At 44.4% G+C, this 18,024-nt stretch overlaps 1 protein-coding gene and 1 long non-coding RNA gene across 12 annotated transcripts in view; one reads left to right on the forward strand and one right to left on the reverse strand.

Annotated features, from left to right (window-relative positions):
* The window catches only part of LOC105281020 (peripheral plasma membrane protein CASK), a 188,175-nt gene extending 170,988 nt beyond the window's left edge, over window positions 1–17,187 (forward strand). For 5 of the 11 annotated variants that reach the window (XM_011341979.3, XM_011341963.3, XM_011341972.3 and 2 more), the window contains 8 exons: window positions 2,915–2,944; window positions 6,218–6,455; window positions 8,596–8,652; window positions 10,506–10,625; window positions 10,836–10,952; window positions 11,782–11,889; window positions 12,059–12,234; window positions 13,599–13,778. In XM_011341979.3, coding sequence (XP_011340281.1) covers window positions 2,915–2,944; window positions 6,218–6,455; window positions 8,596–8,652; window positions 10,506–10,625; window positions 10,836–10,952; window positions 11,782–11,889; window positions 12,059–12,234; window positions 13,599–13,778 — 1,026 coding nt within the window. Of the gene's footprint in view, window positions 1–2,914; window positions 2,945–6,217; window positions 6,456–8,595; window positions 8,653–10,505; window positions 10,626–10,835; window positions 10,953–11,781; window positions 11,890–12,058; window positions 12,235–13,598 lie in introns of all 11 variants that reach the window. The other 6 variants (XM_011342004.2, XM_011342014.3, XM_011341989.3 and 3 more) reach the window with 4 other exon arrangements.
* Window positions 3,477–6,211, reverse strand: LOC113563576. The gene is made up of 2 exons (XR_003407505.1): window positions 4,639–6,211; window positions 3,477–4,557 (listed from the first exon to the last, which is right to left on the reverse strand). It is a non-coding gene; the product is annotated as an uncharacterized LOC113563576 (long non-coding RNA).
* Window positions 17,188–18,024: the final 837 nt, after the last annotated feature.

The following is an 18,024-nucleotide window of genomic DNA, read 5'->3' on the forward strand; positions in this document are numbered from 1 at the left end:
ACAATCTCTTTTTGTTTCCCCGCTCTGCGCTCCATCCTCCTGCCCCCTGGTTCCGAGAGGCGAGTCCGAAGCCCTCTCTTTGGACCCGCGCTCGGAGGCGGAGAGAGATCCGGTCCCGACGGAAATCGACAAGTGGATTCAGCAGCATCAGCAGCAGCAGTCAGTCCACCAGACGAGTTGTCGATAGTGCAGTACCTGCTACATCACTGTGTAGAATTGTCTTTCCCCGGTGTCGCCTGAAAATCCCATCAGCCGCATACCGACTTGTCGACCTCCCGAGACACCATGGTACTCGTTTGCCCCCGTCCGTTCGTGTTTCCTCCTTGAAGTAGATCGCAGCTTCCACGGTGCATCCGCCGAGTATCTGTTCCAAACCTCTGCGCGAACCATCGCCTGTGTCCACGCATTGTCTCGCCCGCTCACGTTACGTTTCTATGACGACGGAATGGACAAAATCGCGGTCGACTTTGAACAACGACGCCCTGAAATTCCGAGGATGTGTTCGCCCTTTCGCGAACCTTTCGCGTACGCCGAATATCGGCCTCGTCCTAAAGGGAAAAGTTGTGGCATTATTCTATCTGATCCGCAGCGCAACGCGAGACGGGAATTTGTAATCGGATAAAGTCGGGAAATATCCGCGATCTCTGTACAAGAATATGAGTTTCCGCTGGAACTGGAAAACGCGGAGGATCGGCCGGCCGATATCGATCTGTCCCGAAAAATATCGTCCTCGATTCAGGGCGCGGCGTATTCTAATTTGTTATAATTAATGTCGACGCTCAATTTGCCGGCACATTATTTTACGTCCCCCGAATGTAATTTACCGAGCGCGTCGGGGTCGGCCGCACCCTCGCGCATTCAACTGACATTGTTCGTTCGATAATTAAAACGATAGTTGGTGGCGGATGAGACCATCTCTCTGGGCACATTTTAGCACAATGTTCCATTATAATTACATTGGAAGCGATGGATAAAATCTGGATCATTGGGGCCGAGCCAGGCCCCACCAGCGAATGTACCACGAGGCACCGATTCACGGAGTATCTTGGTCGTTCCTGATATATGTGTCAAATTGTTGTTCTCAAATTCGATTTTTTCTCGCACGCACCATGTACAAATTAGATGTTGTACATTGTTTTAGTGTTCCCTCATTTGTATCATAAACCATTGGTTACTTGTTGCCCTTAATCATTCATTTGGCATCCGAGCACTTGTTAGCGAAGCCGCGCAGCGTGATGATCGGATCATCGTGAGATGCATGACACGTATCGTGAAAATAGCTTAACGTCGCAAAGCGTCCGGAAGCGTCAGCTATCTCTCGCCAACTCGCTTAACGTAATCACCAGAAACGAGCTCCATCTAATCGTTTAACTGTCTAAAAGTATGAAAATTTCGAAAAAAACGTCAGATTCATCGTGCGTATACGCGTGCCTGCTCTCGTTGCGTTAATTCGAGCGACGAGTTCAAGATCGGGAACTTTACGAGCGGAGTTAAACCACCGGAGAATTTTCATTAGCTTGCTCCCGCTTAAAAGTATTTTATTTTCAACGCGCACAAGGAAACTCCTTGCTCTTTTCTGTCCCTCTTTGTCTATCTCTCTATTTCTCTCTCTTTCTCTCTTTCTTTTTCTCCCTTTCGCGTGGCGTACCACGAGCGTTAGAGAATGCTATTAATTTTACACCAGTCCGCTTTGATTCCATCCTGATTCACGGCAGGAAGCATCGAGAGTTTCTCTCGCCCGAAACTCGTATTTTGCGCGCTCGTCGCGCTCGTCGCGCGTGCCGCAGAAATGCGAGCTCGAAATTACTTGGTGCAGTCGACTCGCAGCAGGTGTTGGACACCGCATCAGCGTACAACAGTGATCTACGCGCGCGGTATTCAAGGCATTTTCCTCACGAAATCTGAATAAGCAGAGAGTAATAAGCAACCGGTGCACCGTATTTATTGTCCACTTAATTAGATCGCGTGTCGGTAGCGACAATCCCGCGCTACATCGGTGATACTCGCGTGACATTAAGCATGAATCAACAAAATGTAATTCGCGCACATTTTCAGTTTTCTATCTAAACGTATAGAATTTTCAGTAAATAATACGAAACATTGTATCGATGTACCAAGAGAATTATCCGTTGCTGGAAGTCCATCGTATTGATCAGCTGCTAATGTTACATTCAATAATTGAAAAATACCGACGCGAGTATCGTTGGTTCGCTGCGGAATATATCGCAACAGACGATTTTCCTTTCTTTCAAACTTTGATTTCGACGCTACGGACGCGCGAGGATATTTATCTTTACGTTCTAATCAGCGGTAAAACGCGGATGCATGCTATAATTTCACATAAAGTTCATTCTTTCCGCTGGAACGGTGTTCGGTATCGTCTCCCGTGCACCGAAGACGCGAGTTTTTCAAATTTACGCGAAACGATCTCGTTTCTCCGCCCGATTAAGATGTCTTGCGCGTAGATCACGCATGAATGCACGATCAGGATGGATCGTGCATAGGATGCCCAATGCGATGTCGTCGTTGGCGCACATCAGACGTGACGCGAAACGAGCGCGGCTCTCCTAATAGCACGTGGTACTCTCTAGAACTGAAACCTGCATGCCGCAGCCACATACTGCAGTTTTTTGCGCACCGTGCATCTCGGAAACGTTGACGCGTGCGACTTTCAGCCGTAGGTGCTCTCTTGATCGTCGACTGTGTCACCCTCGTTCACCGCTTTTTCCTCCGCCCTCGCGCGGGGGAGGAAACAGCTTTGGGAAGGGTTGGAGGTTTGGGGGTGGGATGGGTGGTTGGGATGAATGGGTCGAGACTGCGCCGATATTAAGCAACCGTAACTCTACCGCTTGGTGCGACTCTGAACATATTAATTAATCGATCTTCCTTTTTTTCTGTTTCCTCAACACTCTAGTTGTTCAGGATTAAGCCTCTGCCAGTGTTAGTAAGTACCGCCACTTGATCTGGTGTGATTGGACTGCTGTAGTTAGAAGGCTATGCGTATATATACATACACATAACATGTACTTATTATTAATTACATTCATATGTACACAATTACGCGTTATTATATATAGCGCTACTACTCATATACTCTGTCTCTCTGCTCCCGTTTATTCCTCACCCTCGCACACGCCATTGCTGAAAAGCAGGATCCTACTCGGACTCACGCAGCCACGTAGAACTTTCTTTTCAGTTTGGCGTTTTACCTTTTCTCTTTTTTCTTTGTTCTTTTTACGCGGTCTCGTGACTGGAATTCTTAAATAACGCGAGTAACTCGTGTCGATACGCTCGCTCGTGCGCTTACGTGCAAGGCAATTCTGCCGTCCGTACGAAGGCTCAAGAAAATATTTCAGGGGAATCAGGAGAATCCAAGAAAAGAGTATATGTACTTACCATAGTATATTAATATTTAATAAATAATTTAATTATACACGTTAAGAGCGGAGAGAATATTCAAATGTTTCAATGTTTCAACTTGTTTCAATCAAAATTGTTTTTATTATGTAATGGACTAGAAATTTAATGCAGATGTATCAAATTATTTTTGCCGATATAAATGGACGCGTAAAAGTCATTTGCATTTTTGCATAACTGCATCGGCAACGGATAATGTTCGGTAATGTTCGTTTTTCTTACGTTTTACCCTGAGTGCCTGTGTGTTTCTTGTCGAGGGGCGCTCTTGAGTTTCTCGAAGCACTTGACAGTAATTCGCGGTTGTCCTGCTTGAGAACGTGTGGCTCTTCCTCCTGTTTGAGTCAGGACTTGATATTTCCAAAGAGAGCACTTGCCGACAGGATGCTGACACAGACACACCACTTTGGAAAGCACATAGATAGATAGCCGGAAGCGTATCAACGGTTAAAGGAGTCACGTGCTGCCTGTGGGAGTCATAATGTCATGGTTAATCGAGCGAGAGTATCGATTCTTATTCGACTCTTATTATTTACATTTGGAGTTTTCGGCGTTGCGAAAGTCTGATTTTGCGATGATCGCACGATTGTCGAACGCCGTGAAAACCGAAGTAAATACAAGAATTACTGAGAGTTTCGCTTGCGATTTAATTCCCTTTTCCTTAATTTCCTCGAAAATGTGCCTTTTCCCAGAGAGAAGATTTTTTCACACGCGATTATCAGTGACGCACGAAACTCGCAATTTTTTCGTATGCAATATCCTATCCTTATATGTTTACATTATTTTATCCGTTATGCGATACGATCAAAGTGAAACTTTTTGATCGTGTGCGTTGAAAACGATCCCGCGTTACCAGAAGTGATGACACAACCCCCGAATAACACCCGTGCGAATTGATCAAAGTGTAAAACCTATCGCCAGACCTGTACACAACCTGTACGAATATTAAATCGATTTGCCCCTCGGTAAAGTAAATCCTAAATATTGTATGCATACGTTGTTGGTGGCTACGCGCTGGCTGCATCAAACAAAGGAAGCCACTTCCGCGATGCTGGAACATTTCGCCACCTTTGGATGCGAAGCTACGGGTTATTTATCCAGCTGGTGCTATCCTCGTGAAATTTTGCCCACGCGACCAACCGGCTGTAATTAATGCACGATCTTTAATTAGAACCGCCGGAACCGTCGACGGTTTCCGGCGTCAACGTTCGAAAAATTTCTTACTACCACAATAGATGCAATTTCCCCATGTATCCCATGTGTCGGACAAGTGATATTCGTACAGAATCGACCGGCAGCCGTCCCTCTCGTCTTCCTCATCGACTTTCCTTCAACCTTCCTCTTCATCCTTCATTTCCACATGCTCATTAAACTCCTGTGGTTCGCGAGCGATACCACCGCGCGGATGATACTGGAAGAGTATCAGCTACTCTCATCCACGTATTATTCAGTCATGTTACTCATTATACCCACCTACTATGTTCACGCGCCGTTCTTCACTCACACATTCATGTAGTGGCCGCGCGCATTTATCTCTCTTTCTCTTTCTCTCTCTCTCTCTCTCTCTCTATCTCTCTATCTCTCTTTCCTGCATCATGCATTCACGGTATACGTGCGTGCGGGCGCGCGCACGTGTATGTGTGCGTCTGTTTTGTGCGTGATGTGCAGCAACTAGTGCTTGAGCTTCTTGTGAAACGTGGAACGTCACTCAGTGCGTGGTATATCTGTGTACGCCTCTTATACACGTATACGTGTTGCGCATCGCTAGATTGGGACCGAAGCGTGGGCGCTAGTGGCATTACGACAAAGAGCTCGCACAGCAACGTTCTCCTCTCTGTCTGTCTCCCTTCCCTCCTCATCAGTCGTGTGATTCCCCCCAGGACCCCCCCGACGACGAGTCCCGAACGATTCGGCCGTAAAAGGAACGCACGGAGTTCCCTCCACCCCCTTGTCGAGTCGGTGATACCCTGATGTGACACCCCCGTGAACCGCGCGTGAACCGTAAAACGTCATACGGCGACGTTCGGAGACCGGTGGGGTCCGCGACCCCCTGGGACCCGGCGATGCACGTTTTGCGTGCCCCATCTTCCCAACGTCTTGAGCGATGTGATGAAAATCGAGCTACGAGTCGATCGCTGGTTCTCCCGCGGGATGTAACTCATGATAACGCTCACGCTGTGAGTTGCCTCACAGAAGTGCTTCACGAGTCGCGTACGCGCGTGATTCATATCGAGCTTGGCGAACTTACGAGCCGCTCTGTATGCGCCGCCTCTCGTTTGAATACTTTGTACATTCGCGATCGTTATATCGTTACCGTTACTCCGTCTCTCTCTCTCTTGCTCTCTCTTTCTTTCTCTCTCTCTCTGTCTCTGCAAGAGCTACTGCCAGTTATTTGCGCTTATCACGTCGCATCTCTCGCTTACCTCGCAATACCTAGATTCGCTCGCTATGTCTAGCGCAGCTGCGTAGGTCTATCAGCGATCGATATAGCCGTAGAACGATATCCTAGTCACGTCTCGCGGTCGAGGACCTGTTTCGCTGTTAACCGAGACTTTTCTTTCTCACTAATCCGAGATGTGGATGTCAATGATTTCACCGAGCCTATTTATCATCGCACACACCAAGTTCGTTCATTATTACTGTACCCGCTGTACGATCTCTCGTGTAATCCCCCCCCCCCTCATCAGCACGGAGTGAAATCCTTGACGTCTCTCGAACCTGATAGCTAATTTTCACATACCATGACCACGATGCCGCGATTCCCGGCCCAGAAACTTTAACGTCACTTCCGTTGCATCGACAGATTTTCGTTCGTGCGCAATTCGACTACGATCCACTGGAGGACGAACTGATACCGTGCGCGCAGGCTGGGATCTCTTTCAAGACCGGCGATATCCTGCAGATCATCAGCAAGGACGATCATCATTGGTGGCAAGCGCGGAAGGACAACGCGGCTGGCTCCGCGGGTCTCATACCTTCGCCCGAGCTTCAAGAGTGGCGCATTGCCTGCCTGTCTATGGAGAAGAACAAGCAAGAACAAGGTAATACGACTTGGCACGATCTGTCCACGTCTGCTGCGTATATAGAATCGAGCAGAGAACTAACGTTTTCTAGCGACACTCGTGTGCATTCTTATCGAGATCTTTCTTCATCACTTAAAGAGAGTATATCGCATCTCATCTCGCTCATAATAGTTTCCCATAAAATGACCGAAGCTTTTCGAGAAGATGCAAGAAGTACATTGGAACATGTATACGTTAGCAATTATGAGGAAACATTATTCTCGACCGTGTTCTCTGCGCTTCTCGTGGAATAATTGCACATAAGAGCGAGAGGTTTCCCGATAATGATCTCGCCGTGAGTGTTACATGGCAAAATAATACGATCGTGCGACGATCGTATTAAAATATTTTCTTAAAGAGAAGTATTCTCTGTCTGAAATCGCAGGATGTTATGCGCTCCAGGCCGAGGATAGTTTCAATTAAAAAGTCGGGTAATCATAGCAGAGTGATCACTGGTTCCAGCAGATCGCAGAATCTTTCTCTCTCTCTCTCTCTCTCTCTCTTTCTCTCTTTCTCTGTTTCCCTCTCAGGCGCAGAACGGAGAGAGCAGATTTTTTCGATATTTCATAGATTTAGAAAATCGTTTATCGCGCGACGCGTTCTTTCGCCGCCGCTCTCAATCGATCCATCGCCATCCTATCGCATCTAACGACTCCAATCAAATCCCACCGATTTTCACCGCTGCCAGAAAACGAATGTGCTGATGAAACACGCTGTCGTCTCTGTGTTGTTCGATGTGTAACAGGTCTTTGATGGAGCATGTGGTATATCGTTGTTATCAATCAACTATATATGGCAAAATGAGATGCGCTATGTTTGCCCACGATGGATTAGCCAGGTCAATTACTGTCGTCGCATTAGAGGATCGCATCAACGCGATAAAAACTCATCTGATAATCGATCCTCCTTTTATTACATTTTCTGGGTGTAATGGGAAACTTTAAAGAGATGTAAGCCCCACACGTTGCAAACGAACACGCAGAACTGCTGTTGAAACAGAGTGCTTTAACATTTTCTCTAAATCGTACACATAATAATTGTTAATTACCGGGCGATATGAGCGGAATTAACAATTAACGGGTTAATTACATGCGTGACGTTTGACGTAAATTATATAAATATAGAATGAACCTCGCGATGCATAAACTTCTAAGACTCGCTTGCGCATTCCGCATTTAGTGTTAAATTAGCGTTTAAAATGTGACCTTAATCACGCGGGAGAGAGTTTTCGAATGCAATTTTTATCTTACGAATAAAACTCGCGCGTGAATGGACAGATTTAGGCGAACGTTGGATGCGTGAATTATCTGAGTTTTAACTAATCACGTTTAAAGATCAAATTTCATTTTACATCTCTACGGCACATGACGTATAAAAGCGTATCGATTTCACACTCGGGGCCAGATACGAAGTACAAACGTTCTCGAAACCATCCCGTTCGGCTGAATGCATCTATCATCTACAGATGCCGGAAATAAAGAACAAACGTTACTTCAAATAGTTACTGCCCGATCCATGAAATTTTAAGGTGCTATCGCCATAGCGTCGTAAACTCTTTCGAATAAGAAACGCCACGGCCATGTAGAAAGCTGCCGGAAAGCGACGAAAAACGGTAGAAACGTCGAGTCACGCGCAAACTGGTTCATCATTCCGGAAACCGCGTTTCTCGCGCGGTACATTTTTGCCACATATATCTAAATCTAACGGACAGAACGGTTCAAAAATTTAAAAAAAGAAGGAAAAAGTAGAGATCACGATAAAAAGAGACGAACGAGAAAGCGTCGGGAGGGCGAACGAATAATTCCCTTCGAATTTCGGGGTATGACGTTGAGAGGGACGGTATTAGAGGTCTAATTGCGCGGGCTGCGGTCGTCAAGTCGTATGCAAATTACGGGTTGAGCGCTAAAGCGTTCGTAAAATAACGCGCAGCAAGAAAATTCGGTTCGCCAATGTTCGCTCCGGCCTGTCGGTGCACAAGTGGTCTCGGCACTTGGTACTTGGAGGGCGCAGATTGTAGGTGGTAGAGAGCTAGCGATCGGGGCACAAAGCTGGCGTGCCGCAATACGGATTAATTAGCCGCAGTGATATATCTGTTGTTGTGTGTTGTGCGGACGGCTAGACGCTGAAGGAGAAGGTGGATGCTCTTCTCACACCGAAGGCTGCGACGGCTCGACAGGTACGTCTCCGCCTTCAGGTAGACACGCATAGAGTCTGCGTAGGATCGTTTTTTTTTAGAGAAGCATGAGATACGAGATACTTGGAGAGCCACACACGCTTCTAACACATGCATCATTACACATCGGGGATCATCGGCAGAGGAGAAGCATCCTTCGATGATTTTGCACGACCGGACCGATGGTCCTCCCGCTTCGAGATGTAGCAAATGCCCGAATTCCATTTCGTACGTGACATCCGCCGTACTCGTGAGTTCGCGATTTTAATGTGCGAACAATACTCAGCATCTGTACGTAGCTCGCGAAATACGGGATGTTCTGCAACAAAATTTCTGTAACGAAATAATTAAATGCCGACTCATTAAAAGGTTATTTGGAGCTTTAAATTTTGTTTGAAATTAGCAATGCATTAAATCTGTGTTGTTAATAAAAAAATATATTATTAAATGAAAATTTCTTTAATTAGAGAACAAAAGAATTTTCATAGTTTGCGAATATGATTATATCATATACGAGATACTGCGCGCGAGCATTATATGAATAATAATTTATTAATACAAATATTATGATATTCTACGTTTTAAATTAATAAGCGCTTTTACACACAGCGTGCTTTAATGCATGAGCGTTCAGTATAAAACATTTCATGCACTAGCGCTTGTCTCGCACGATTTCATTCTCAAACGTACATTACATGGAAGCACGATTACGATTGAAATTTATATGAATCGTGAATATCAGTGGGTAGTCAAGCCATTATTTTAATGTTTAGCAAACAGCTCAGCAAATATCTTGCCAAAAATTGGCTACCTTCATGTCTGTTTCATCTCGATCGTGAGATGAAGAAGCTTATGTTACGTTGCACGAATTAAAATATATTTTTAATTATTAATTGCCGGAATATTTTGGCAAGATATCGTGATTCACGCAGCCGTGCTATCACTCGCAGCTTACCGATTTACGTGTAGTATCACTCGCACACACACGAATCTCCCTAGTACATTCAGTAGTTCTGCATTCGCCGAGGTAACACTCGCGAGTCGGTTCACCAGCTATGATAGCTACTTAAGATCTCACACGCATTAATTAATTACCATCACGGACCTCTCACGTTGTCATCTTGTGACCTGCTGGAACGCCCTTTTCAATAGGATCCCCGAGTGCCTCTGGGCATGGCTTCTTTCGGACTGGCTGACTGAATGAACTCTCTTTATCGATAGAGATTCCGCTTTACCCAGGAACCGATTTTCGCCAAGTAGCTGGTCTCGCTTCGACTCGAGAACGGAATTAATGAATCATTAATGTTTAAGGCATCCCGAGTTAATTAGCGCACACGCCGACGAGCGTTTCCGATCAAATAAATAAATGCAGCGTGCTAGGTGACACGTATTTAGGCGACGTAATCAGGAATCTTTCAACTGATTTCTGCGGAAAACGATGTTTCCATCGATGCGTCTTGTCTCGTAGTCATAAAAATCGCGATAATAGTGCTCCGCTCGACAGGAAAGCTTTCCAAGAGATACTTCCAATCTGCACCGTAAAAAGTAGCCGACCGTTTTGTTCGCTGGCGTAATTTCCATGCGCGATTGGTACGCGTAATCGAATCGAGTCTCTCCGCGAGTCGGTCTCGCTACGCGACGACCATGTTACTGCGATCGTTTTTTAAGATCGACTTGGCGGTCATTCATCGACACCCTAAAGGCACGGAACTCGTTAGTTAGCACGGATAATGAATTCCGTAACATAACACTTGCACAGTAATTTGCAAGTTTACGCCGGGCAGACGTTTTCGTGCGGAGGTAGCCCCGTCTTGAGCTAAGCCGGCATCTGTGCTAATGACCATTTCTACTTACAGTAAATTGCTCAATATTCGGCCGGAAAAAGAAGCAATACAAGGATAAATATCTCGCAAAGCACAACGCCGTTTTCGACCAGCTGGACCTGGTGACCTACGAAGAGGTCGTGAAGCTTCCTTGTAAGTCCTTCATTTGTTCTGTAATTTTAAATAGTGAAGCAAATGCAATTGATAGATTAGATGAAAAAATGGCGTGAAAAATTATGCAAATTCTTCGCAAAATTTGTATAATGTGTCGTCAAATTATTTTACAGTTTTACATGGACATAATACCGTACACAAAATAAGTGCAATCGTTAATTTGCAAAATTATGTTGCTTTTCTTTACAGATCCTGCCTTCCAACGGAAAACCTTAGTATTATTGGGAGCACATGGCGTCGGTCGACGACATATAAAGAATACAATTATCTCCAAACATCCCGATAAATACGCCTATCCTATTCCGCGTGAGTATCTTCAATCTTTATTTTGCTAAATTTGCCTGCCTGAGAAATACAGAGTATTGCTTTCCATATTTTATTAATAAGCTATATATGCAAAATAAAAAGATTTATATTATATAAGAAAACACTAGAGGATACAATTTTCATATATTAATTTCTTTAAAAAGAATATATAACAAACTTTTAATATTGTTTTTATATATTGATTTTAATATTGTTGTATGCGAATAAAGTATACTTTATTCAATGAATTTTTGTTTTATGTTGCTATAAAATTTATTTTATTGTCATGATTAATCAAAGATATTTCACAAACTAATTATCCGAGATAAATGATTGTGAATTCATTGAAAGCGTTAAAATCTTATCTTTCTAGTGAAATTTATTTCATTATTTTGCGATTTTTCTATGTATTGATAAATATAACGACCATAATCAAGATCTAGCGGCTAGCTAAGCCAGTCAATGACGGAGGAGTCACATGATCGATGTCGACTAATAGTGGACGAGCACGTGCTTGCAACCACGTGCTTGGCCACGTGCTCCGTAGCATGTGTTTGCGACGAAAAATACTCTTAGCGTCTCTAATTTTCATAATGCTATAACTTGGCGAAAAACTGATGTAGCAACGTGAAACAAACGCTAATCATCTGCTTTTCATACTCCGCGTCTATTCATGCTAATTGCATGTGCTCTTATTATGATACAGATATAAATAAAAAGCGAATTCTAAGTCAATTAAATTATCTTCGGCGATAAGAAAAACATGAAATAAAATAATTGTAACAAATGCATAAATAATATTTAATTTAAATGTTTATTATTTGTACAGATACAACGAGGCCTCCACGAAGCGACGAAGAAAATGGTCGTAATTACTATTTCGTATCGCACGATGAGATGATGGCAGACATAGCTGCTAATGAATATCTCGAATACGGTAAGTTATGTTTGTATTTTCTTACATTATAAATTGTTAAATATATCAATTATTAATCAGGCAGCGTTAAAAAATAAATAGAACTATGAAAAGTGATTTAACAATTAAAAAAAATATGATATCTGTTAAATAAGAATAATAAAATTTAAAACATTTGTTTTATGAACAGGTACACACGAAGATGCTATGTACGGAACTAAGCTCGAAACTATTCGCAAAATTCACGAAGAAGGCAGAATGGCAATATTGGATGTTGAGCCGCAGGCATTGAAAGTTTTACGGACTGCTGAATTTGCACCTTACGTCGTATTCATCGCCGCACCAGCGTTTGCAAATGTTACGGACGTAAGTAGGAAAACAGCTCTGCAAGTTTGTATAAAATAAACTTGTATATTGTATATTCGGAATATTTTTCTCCTGGAGGCTGCAGATCGTGCCGATTTAGCGAGCTTTATTGGTGGTCATGTATGTGACGTATAACGTAAAATAAAAAGTAAAGTATTATAAATTTGTTTGACATTTTGTGTGATGGCATTTTATTATTATTTTTTTTCATATTTTACAATGTAATATGAGACCAAAGAGAAACACGATTTAACTTGCGAAACAATTTAGCTTCTGAACAATAAATTCGCAATAATCACGGGAATAAAACTAATGCAATGTATAATAATATTATACAGTAATATTATTATGTTATCTTTTCTTAAATAGAATATTTTTAAAAATCTCTCTGCATTATTTATAATTACAATTATATTTCCAAGTTCGCGGAAATAATATTTATAAAACTACAACTGAGCAACTGTATATTTTACAATTACGTGGACCAGAATAATTTTTATATGTATAAAAACTAAGCATAATTAATTAAAAAATTATATTCGAAGAGAGCGTAGGATAATTTCCGCGATATTCTGTTTCTGACGCATTGTCAGTCCATGGATGTATCGACTTTTAAAATCGTTTGCTATGTAAAACGTTCGCTATGTGAGATTGACGTTAAACGAAATTCTGTAACTGCATGCATAGCGCAGCAATGGGTTACGAGCCAAATGGCTTATCAAAGAGTACGTGCACAGGAAACACTGATATCTGCAAATATTCTCTGATCTACACTCGACATATATACTTCTCATTCTCTCTCTCTCTCTCTCTCTCTCTGCTTGCTTCTTGATTCGTAGTTGTAGGGGATACGAGCCGGGGATGCTTGCACGCCAATTAAGCAATTAGGCGAACTATTCAGCGGTCCTGAAATGAATTATGGATTTAACAGATTAATCGGGCAAACAATTATCGGTCGGCTTGGCGCGAGTGACTAATTGGCCAATTGTAGTCCAGTCATTCATTTTAGCGAGAAATCATTCAGAAAGAACACCGAGGATAGTATAAATACGATCTAAAATATCATAACGAAGAGGAATGTATTTATTAAAAATAATAAAATGCATTCGCGTTTCAAACATTCTTCTCATTTTCAAACAGAAAAATGTCGCATAGTTCAATCGCACGATTAAAAACAAAATTAATTAAAAACATAATTTTCGGCGCAAAGCATACAAGTTACTCAAAAAGCGTAAAAAAAAACAGATAATATAAATTTTTAAATTAGTAAATTGCAGCACACAATTTCAACTGAATCATTATTAATTATCTATCTTAGATATAACGATTCTTTTAACATTCTTCGATACTCATCATGCTTTTAGTTCGACGGTAGTCTGGAACGACTGGCGAAGGAATCGGACATGTTGAAGCAGGCGTACGGTCACTTTTTCGACCTGACCATCGTGAACAACGACCTCGACGAGACGATCGCCCAGCTGGAGGGTGCCATCGAGCGCGTGCACACAACGCCCCAGTGGGTGCCCGTCTCCTGGGTCTACTGACAGCGGACCTCGCCGATACGTCAGATCGTCACCGCGGACTGCAACGGCTCGTCGCGGATGAAGCAGTGATCGTTAGCGCCATCGGAACGATCATCGAGCCGCGATCGATCTCCGTGGAACGAGGATCCGACACGGCAAACGGTCGCTCGCCGTCGATCGGCCCGACACTGAAACGAAAGAGATCGATCGGAGTGCGCGACTCGCGTACGACGGCCGTGTGTTCAATGAGGCTCTTTCTGATCGCTCCGTGCGATTTCTCGTCATTAGGTCCGGTCGCGGGGACAGACAGAGGGGAGAGACCAGAGCGACGCGTCGGAGTCGCCTCCCGACGTCGACGGGTCGAGAATTGCTCAGGCGTCGCGTCGACCGTCGCGACGTCGGGAATCCGTCTCCCGGAGATCGGAACGCGTCGTCATCGAGTGCGACGAAATCGGTGACGACGACGAGCATCACGACGCGTCCGGAAACGGATGCTCTCTCGCGGACCACCAATTCCTTCCGCATCTCCTTCCGCATCTCTGTTCCTTTTCTTCCTTTCCTCTTCCTCCTGCCCTTTCGAGGACACGCCGATCAGCTGGAACTCCCTTTCGAACGAGAGCACTAAACGCTAAAGATGTGTCTTTCTTTCTCTCCGCTCGCATTTCTTGATTCCATATTTCCGGTTCCAGTCCTGGTCCTGGCACGGGATCCGCACTGAGTCTCTCGCAATCCTCCAGGATGATCGTTTGCGGCACGAAGTGATACGGTCGACCGCGATGATGCACCAAATGCACCAAAGAATCTCCTTAGAAGCGCGCAAGAACGCGAAGGCCGAGCAAGAAACGTCACGTTCGCGCTTCTAAACGCATCACGAACGTCAAAACAATAAACCGTGCGGCCGCTTCGTACCCTTCCTTTCTCCTTCCCTCTTTCCCTTTCTTCCTTCCTCCTTTCGTACCTTCGCGGAATCTATCGGTCGACTCTGTAAAACTGTAATTGCCTCCTCTATTGTAACTTTATTGTAACTCTATTTAAACGAGAGAAGAGAAGAAAAAAATAAGAAGCTAGAGATCGTGCGGCACGGCAGTGCCCGTAAATCTGCAACACACACCACACACACGGGGCGTAAGCGAGAGACGTGGGTCCCATCTGCGGGATGATCCGAGGCCCGAAGAAGACGGAGGAAAAGAACACCACACGGGAGAACGCGCGAGGGAAAAACGCGCGAAAAACTGGTGTGCTGCCGGCCGTCCGTCGTTTAACTGTAACTTTAAGCAGTAGGGAATTTCGCCGGTTTCGTCTTAGTACTTCTACTAATATCTAACGAGTGTTCATCTAACATCGTCGTGGCAATCCTACCGCGACGAGTCTACGCGTATGCGCGAGCGCTTCTTTCGTTCGGCTGCTTTTCGTATCTCCCCTTGTTATCTCCTGATCGTTCTTCGTTTCCTCTCCTCCCTTATCTTCTCTCACCCTCCTTCTATCTCTCTTGCTCTTCCTTCGATCCATCCAGCTTCTCTCATCTTTTTTACTTCGATACTTTCGACAATCGAGACCGCCGTCAGACAGCGGGACGATTCACTCGCTTGGCCGTGCACTCGCCCACCCCATCGTTCTTCGTACTATCGTCGCTCGCGAAACACTCACTCGTGAGATCCGGCGAGCGCTCACCGGAATGCATCACCGATCTCGATGCGATCCTGTTCTGTCTAATCTTGTCCTACACGCGGAAACGTCCCGGAAAGATCCAAGAATCCTGCGCATCTCGGACGAATGCACGGACGGCGGATATCGATCCAGCAGCGGGAATTTTACGCTCATTCAGGAAGCACCTATGTACGCGATTTAGTTGGTACACACGAATACACACGCACGACACACTTGTACAAGCAGACACACGCATACACACGTCAGAGTTACAATATACTATAAACCTCACTCTCTCGGTTCACATTACTACACCCTCGTACAAAAGCGCATAATCGAATGACGAAGCAACAAAGGAGGAAACACGCGCGCGCGCGCGCGCGGTTTACTATAAGATATTTATAAAACGTAAATTTCAGATAAATAGATAGTCTACCAGCTATATGAAATAATAATGAGGACATGTCTCGCGCGCAGAAAAAGACACATACACATACACGTACACATATATACGCATACACCCATTGAACACAGGTTGCACACCGCGCGCACATACACACCAGCCACGTATCTTCATTTACACATCGTACACACACACACACGCGCACGCACATAGAAACGCGACGCGCGAGCGCAGGTTTACAAGATACAAGATTTAACGACTAGTAATTAATTTACGAGCGATTAAAGAAGAAAAAAAAGAATTAAATGTATGACTAATTAATAACTAAAGAATCATTAGAGAGACTAATAGGTGATTTGCATAACGCATATGCCCGTAGAACGAAGGAGTGAATGCGAATGTATGCGTGCGGGCGTGGTGTGTGACGGACGTTGTGCCCGGACCCGGACGACGACGTCGCGATCAACGGCAATCGCGTCGATCGGATCCGCGGTTTTCTGGCCCGTTCGGGCTTTCACGTCGACGTGTCGTCTCCCTCAGACCGCCCCGACAATCTCTCAGGAACGTGACGCAGAGAATGGACGACGGAACAAAATGGAGACATTTCAATTCTACTTCCGCTTTCCTCGTCCATCCGCCGTAACGTGCTCGCAAAACGAACGCGCGTCTTGGTCCCCCTCGCGCGTTGGCGTTCCTCGTACCCCGACAGGACCATCGACGAGACCACCGTTGACCGCGCGAGGATCGTCTCGCGTTTCGAAACGATGCAGGAACTATGCGAGGGGGATGTCGGGATGTCGCGCGGGGGTTGATTCTCGCTGCAACCGCGAATCCAGAGAAACGCTCGCTCGCGCGAACGGAAGAGGGCGCGAAAGGGAGAAAAGGCTCGCCCGCCGGTGCGACAGCGTGACGTGTGCGTGAAAGTATATACTTGCGAGAGAGCGCGATAAGAATGCGTCACACACGAGAGTGATTTTGTAATATTTCTTATAAGTTGTAGCTGCCATATCTCCAGAGGTAATTAAGTACTAGGCGCGTTGAGTGATAATCTGACGACGATTGTTACGTTAGTGATAACGATGCCGAGATGGTATGACGAGGATGAGGATGACAATGATGCCGACGATAACGACGACGATGATGATGATAATGATGATGATAATGACGTTTACGGTGATCGTGATGACCCTTACGTGCCGCCACACGCGTGCGGCGTCGATCGATCTGGATGAGCTAAGGCATTGGGAGAGCGACGACGGGTCTAAAGAAAACAATAACAAGTTCATTACGATTATGTAATTATAAATAAGAGGAAAAGACGAAGAGTATTATAACACGTTGTTAAAAAAAATTGAATTAATAAAATTAGCCCCAAAGTAACAACGGGAGTCTATGTGTTTGCGTGAGTGCGATCTGTGCGATCATCCACTGCTGATGCTTCCACTCTTCCAGCCAATCTTCTCACTAGTATATTTTATTCCTTTGTCGTTTTATCATAGATTTATGGTATTTTTTATACATGCATGTAAATGAAAGGGATAGATTGATAGCACATCACCGTGCATATATATACATGGATATATTATATATCTTCTTATTTATTTTATATATATATACAGTGCTGGCAAAAAGTTCCGGAACGGTTAAAAATCTTGGAAAATAATGATTTAGTGGAAAAATGTTTCAAACAAAAAGTATAGGGCTTAAAAAAATCTATTAGATGATGATATATATTTGACCTCGGTATGACCTTGGAAAGCCCGGTCATGGTCAACATAAAAATCTTAAATGGAAACCCCTATTTTTTATTACATATTCTTGTAGCTTAGCTCGAGAGCTTTTCGAAACGCTATAATAAATTTTTTTCTCTTACGTACTTTTTGACTTATAAGGCTTGAGGGTTACACAGTACCACCGGCATTAGAATTCCTCAAGGTGTACCGCGTGGAGGTTGCACGGTCGGATTTACACCTCTTTTGTGTGTGTGTGTGTGTGCGTGTGCGTGTGCGTGCGTATGTGTGCGTGTATGAGTGTGTGTGTGTGTGCGCGCGCGCGCGCGCGTGTGTGTGTTCGTCATAAAACTAACTTCACAAACATAGTTTATACTCGTATGTACGAACAACGGCATTAATGCCGTCCGAAAATACGTGTGACGCACACTAAGAAAGCGCGTCACTTATAAACTTTCTCGCGTATAGGTGAGGTGTTCTGATAACT

This window comes from Ooceraea biroi, chromosome 1 (genome assembly GCF_003672135.1).
Source record: "Ooceraea biroi isolate clonal line C1 chromosome 1, Obir_v5.4, whole genome shotgun sequence".
Lineage (NCBI taxonomy): Eukaryota > Metazoa > Arthropoda > Insecta > Hymenoptera > Formicidae > Ooceraea > Ooceraea biroi.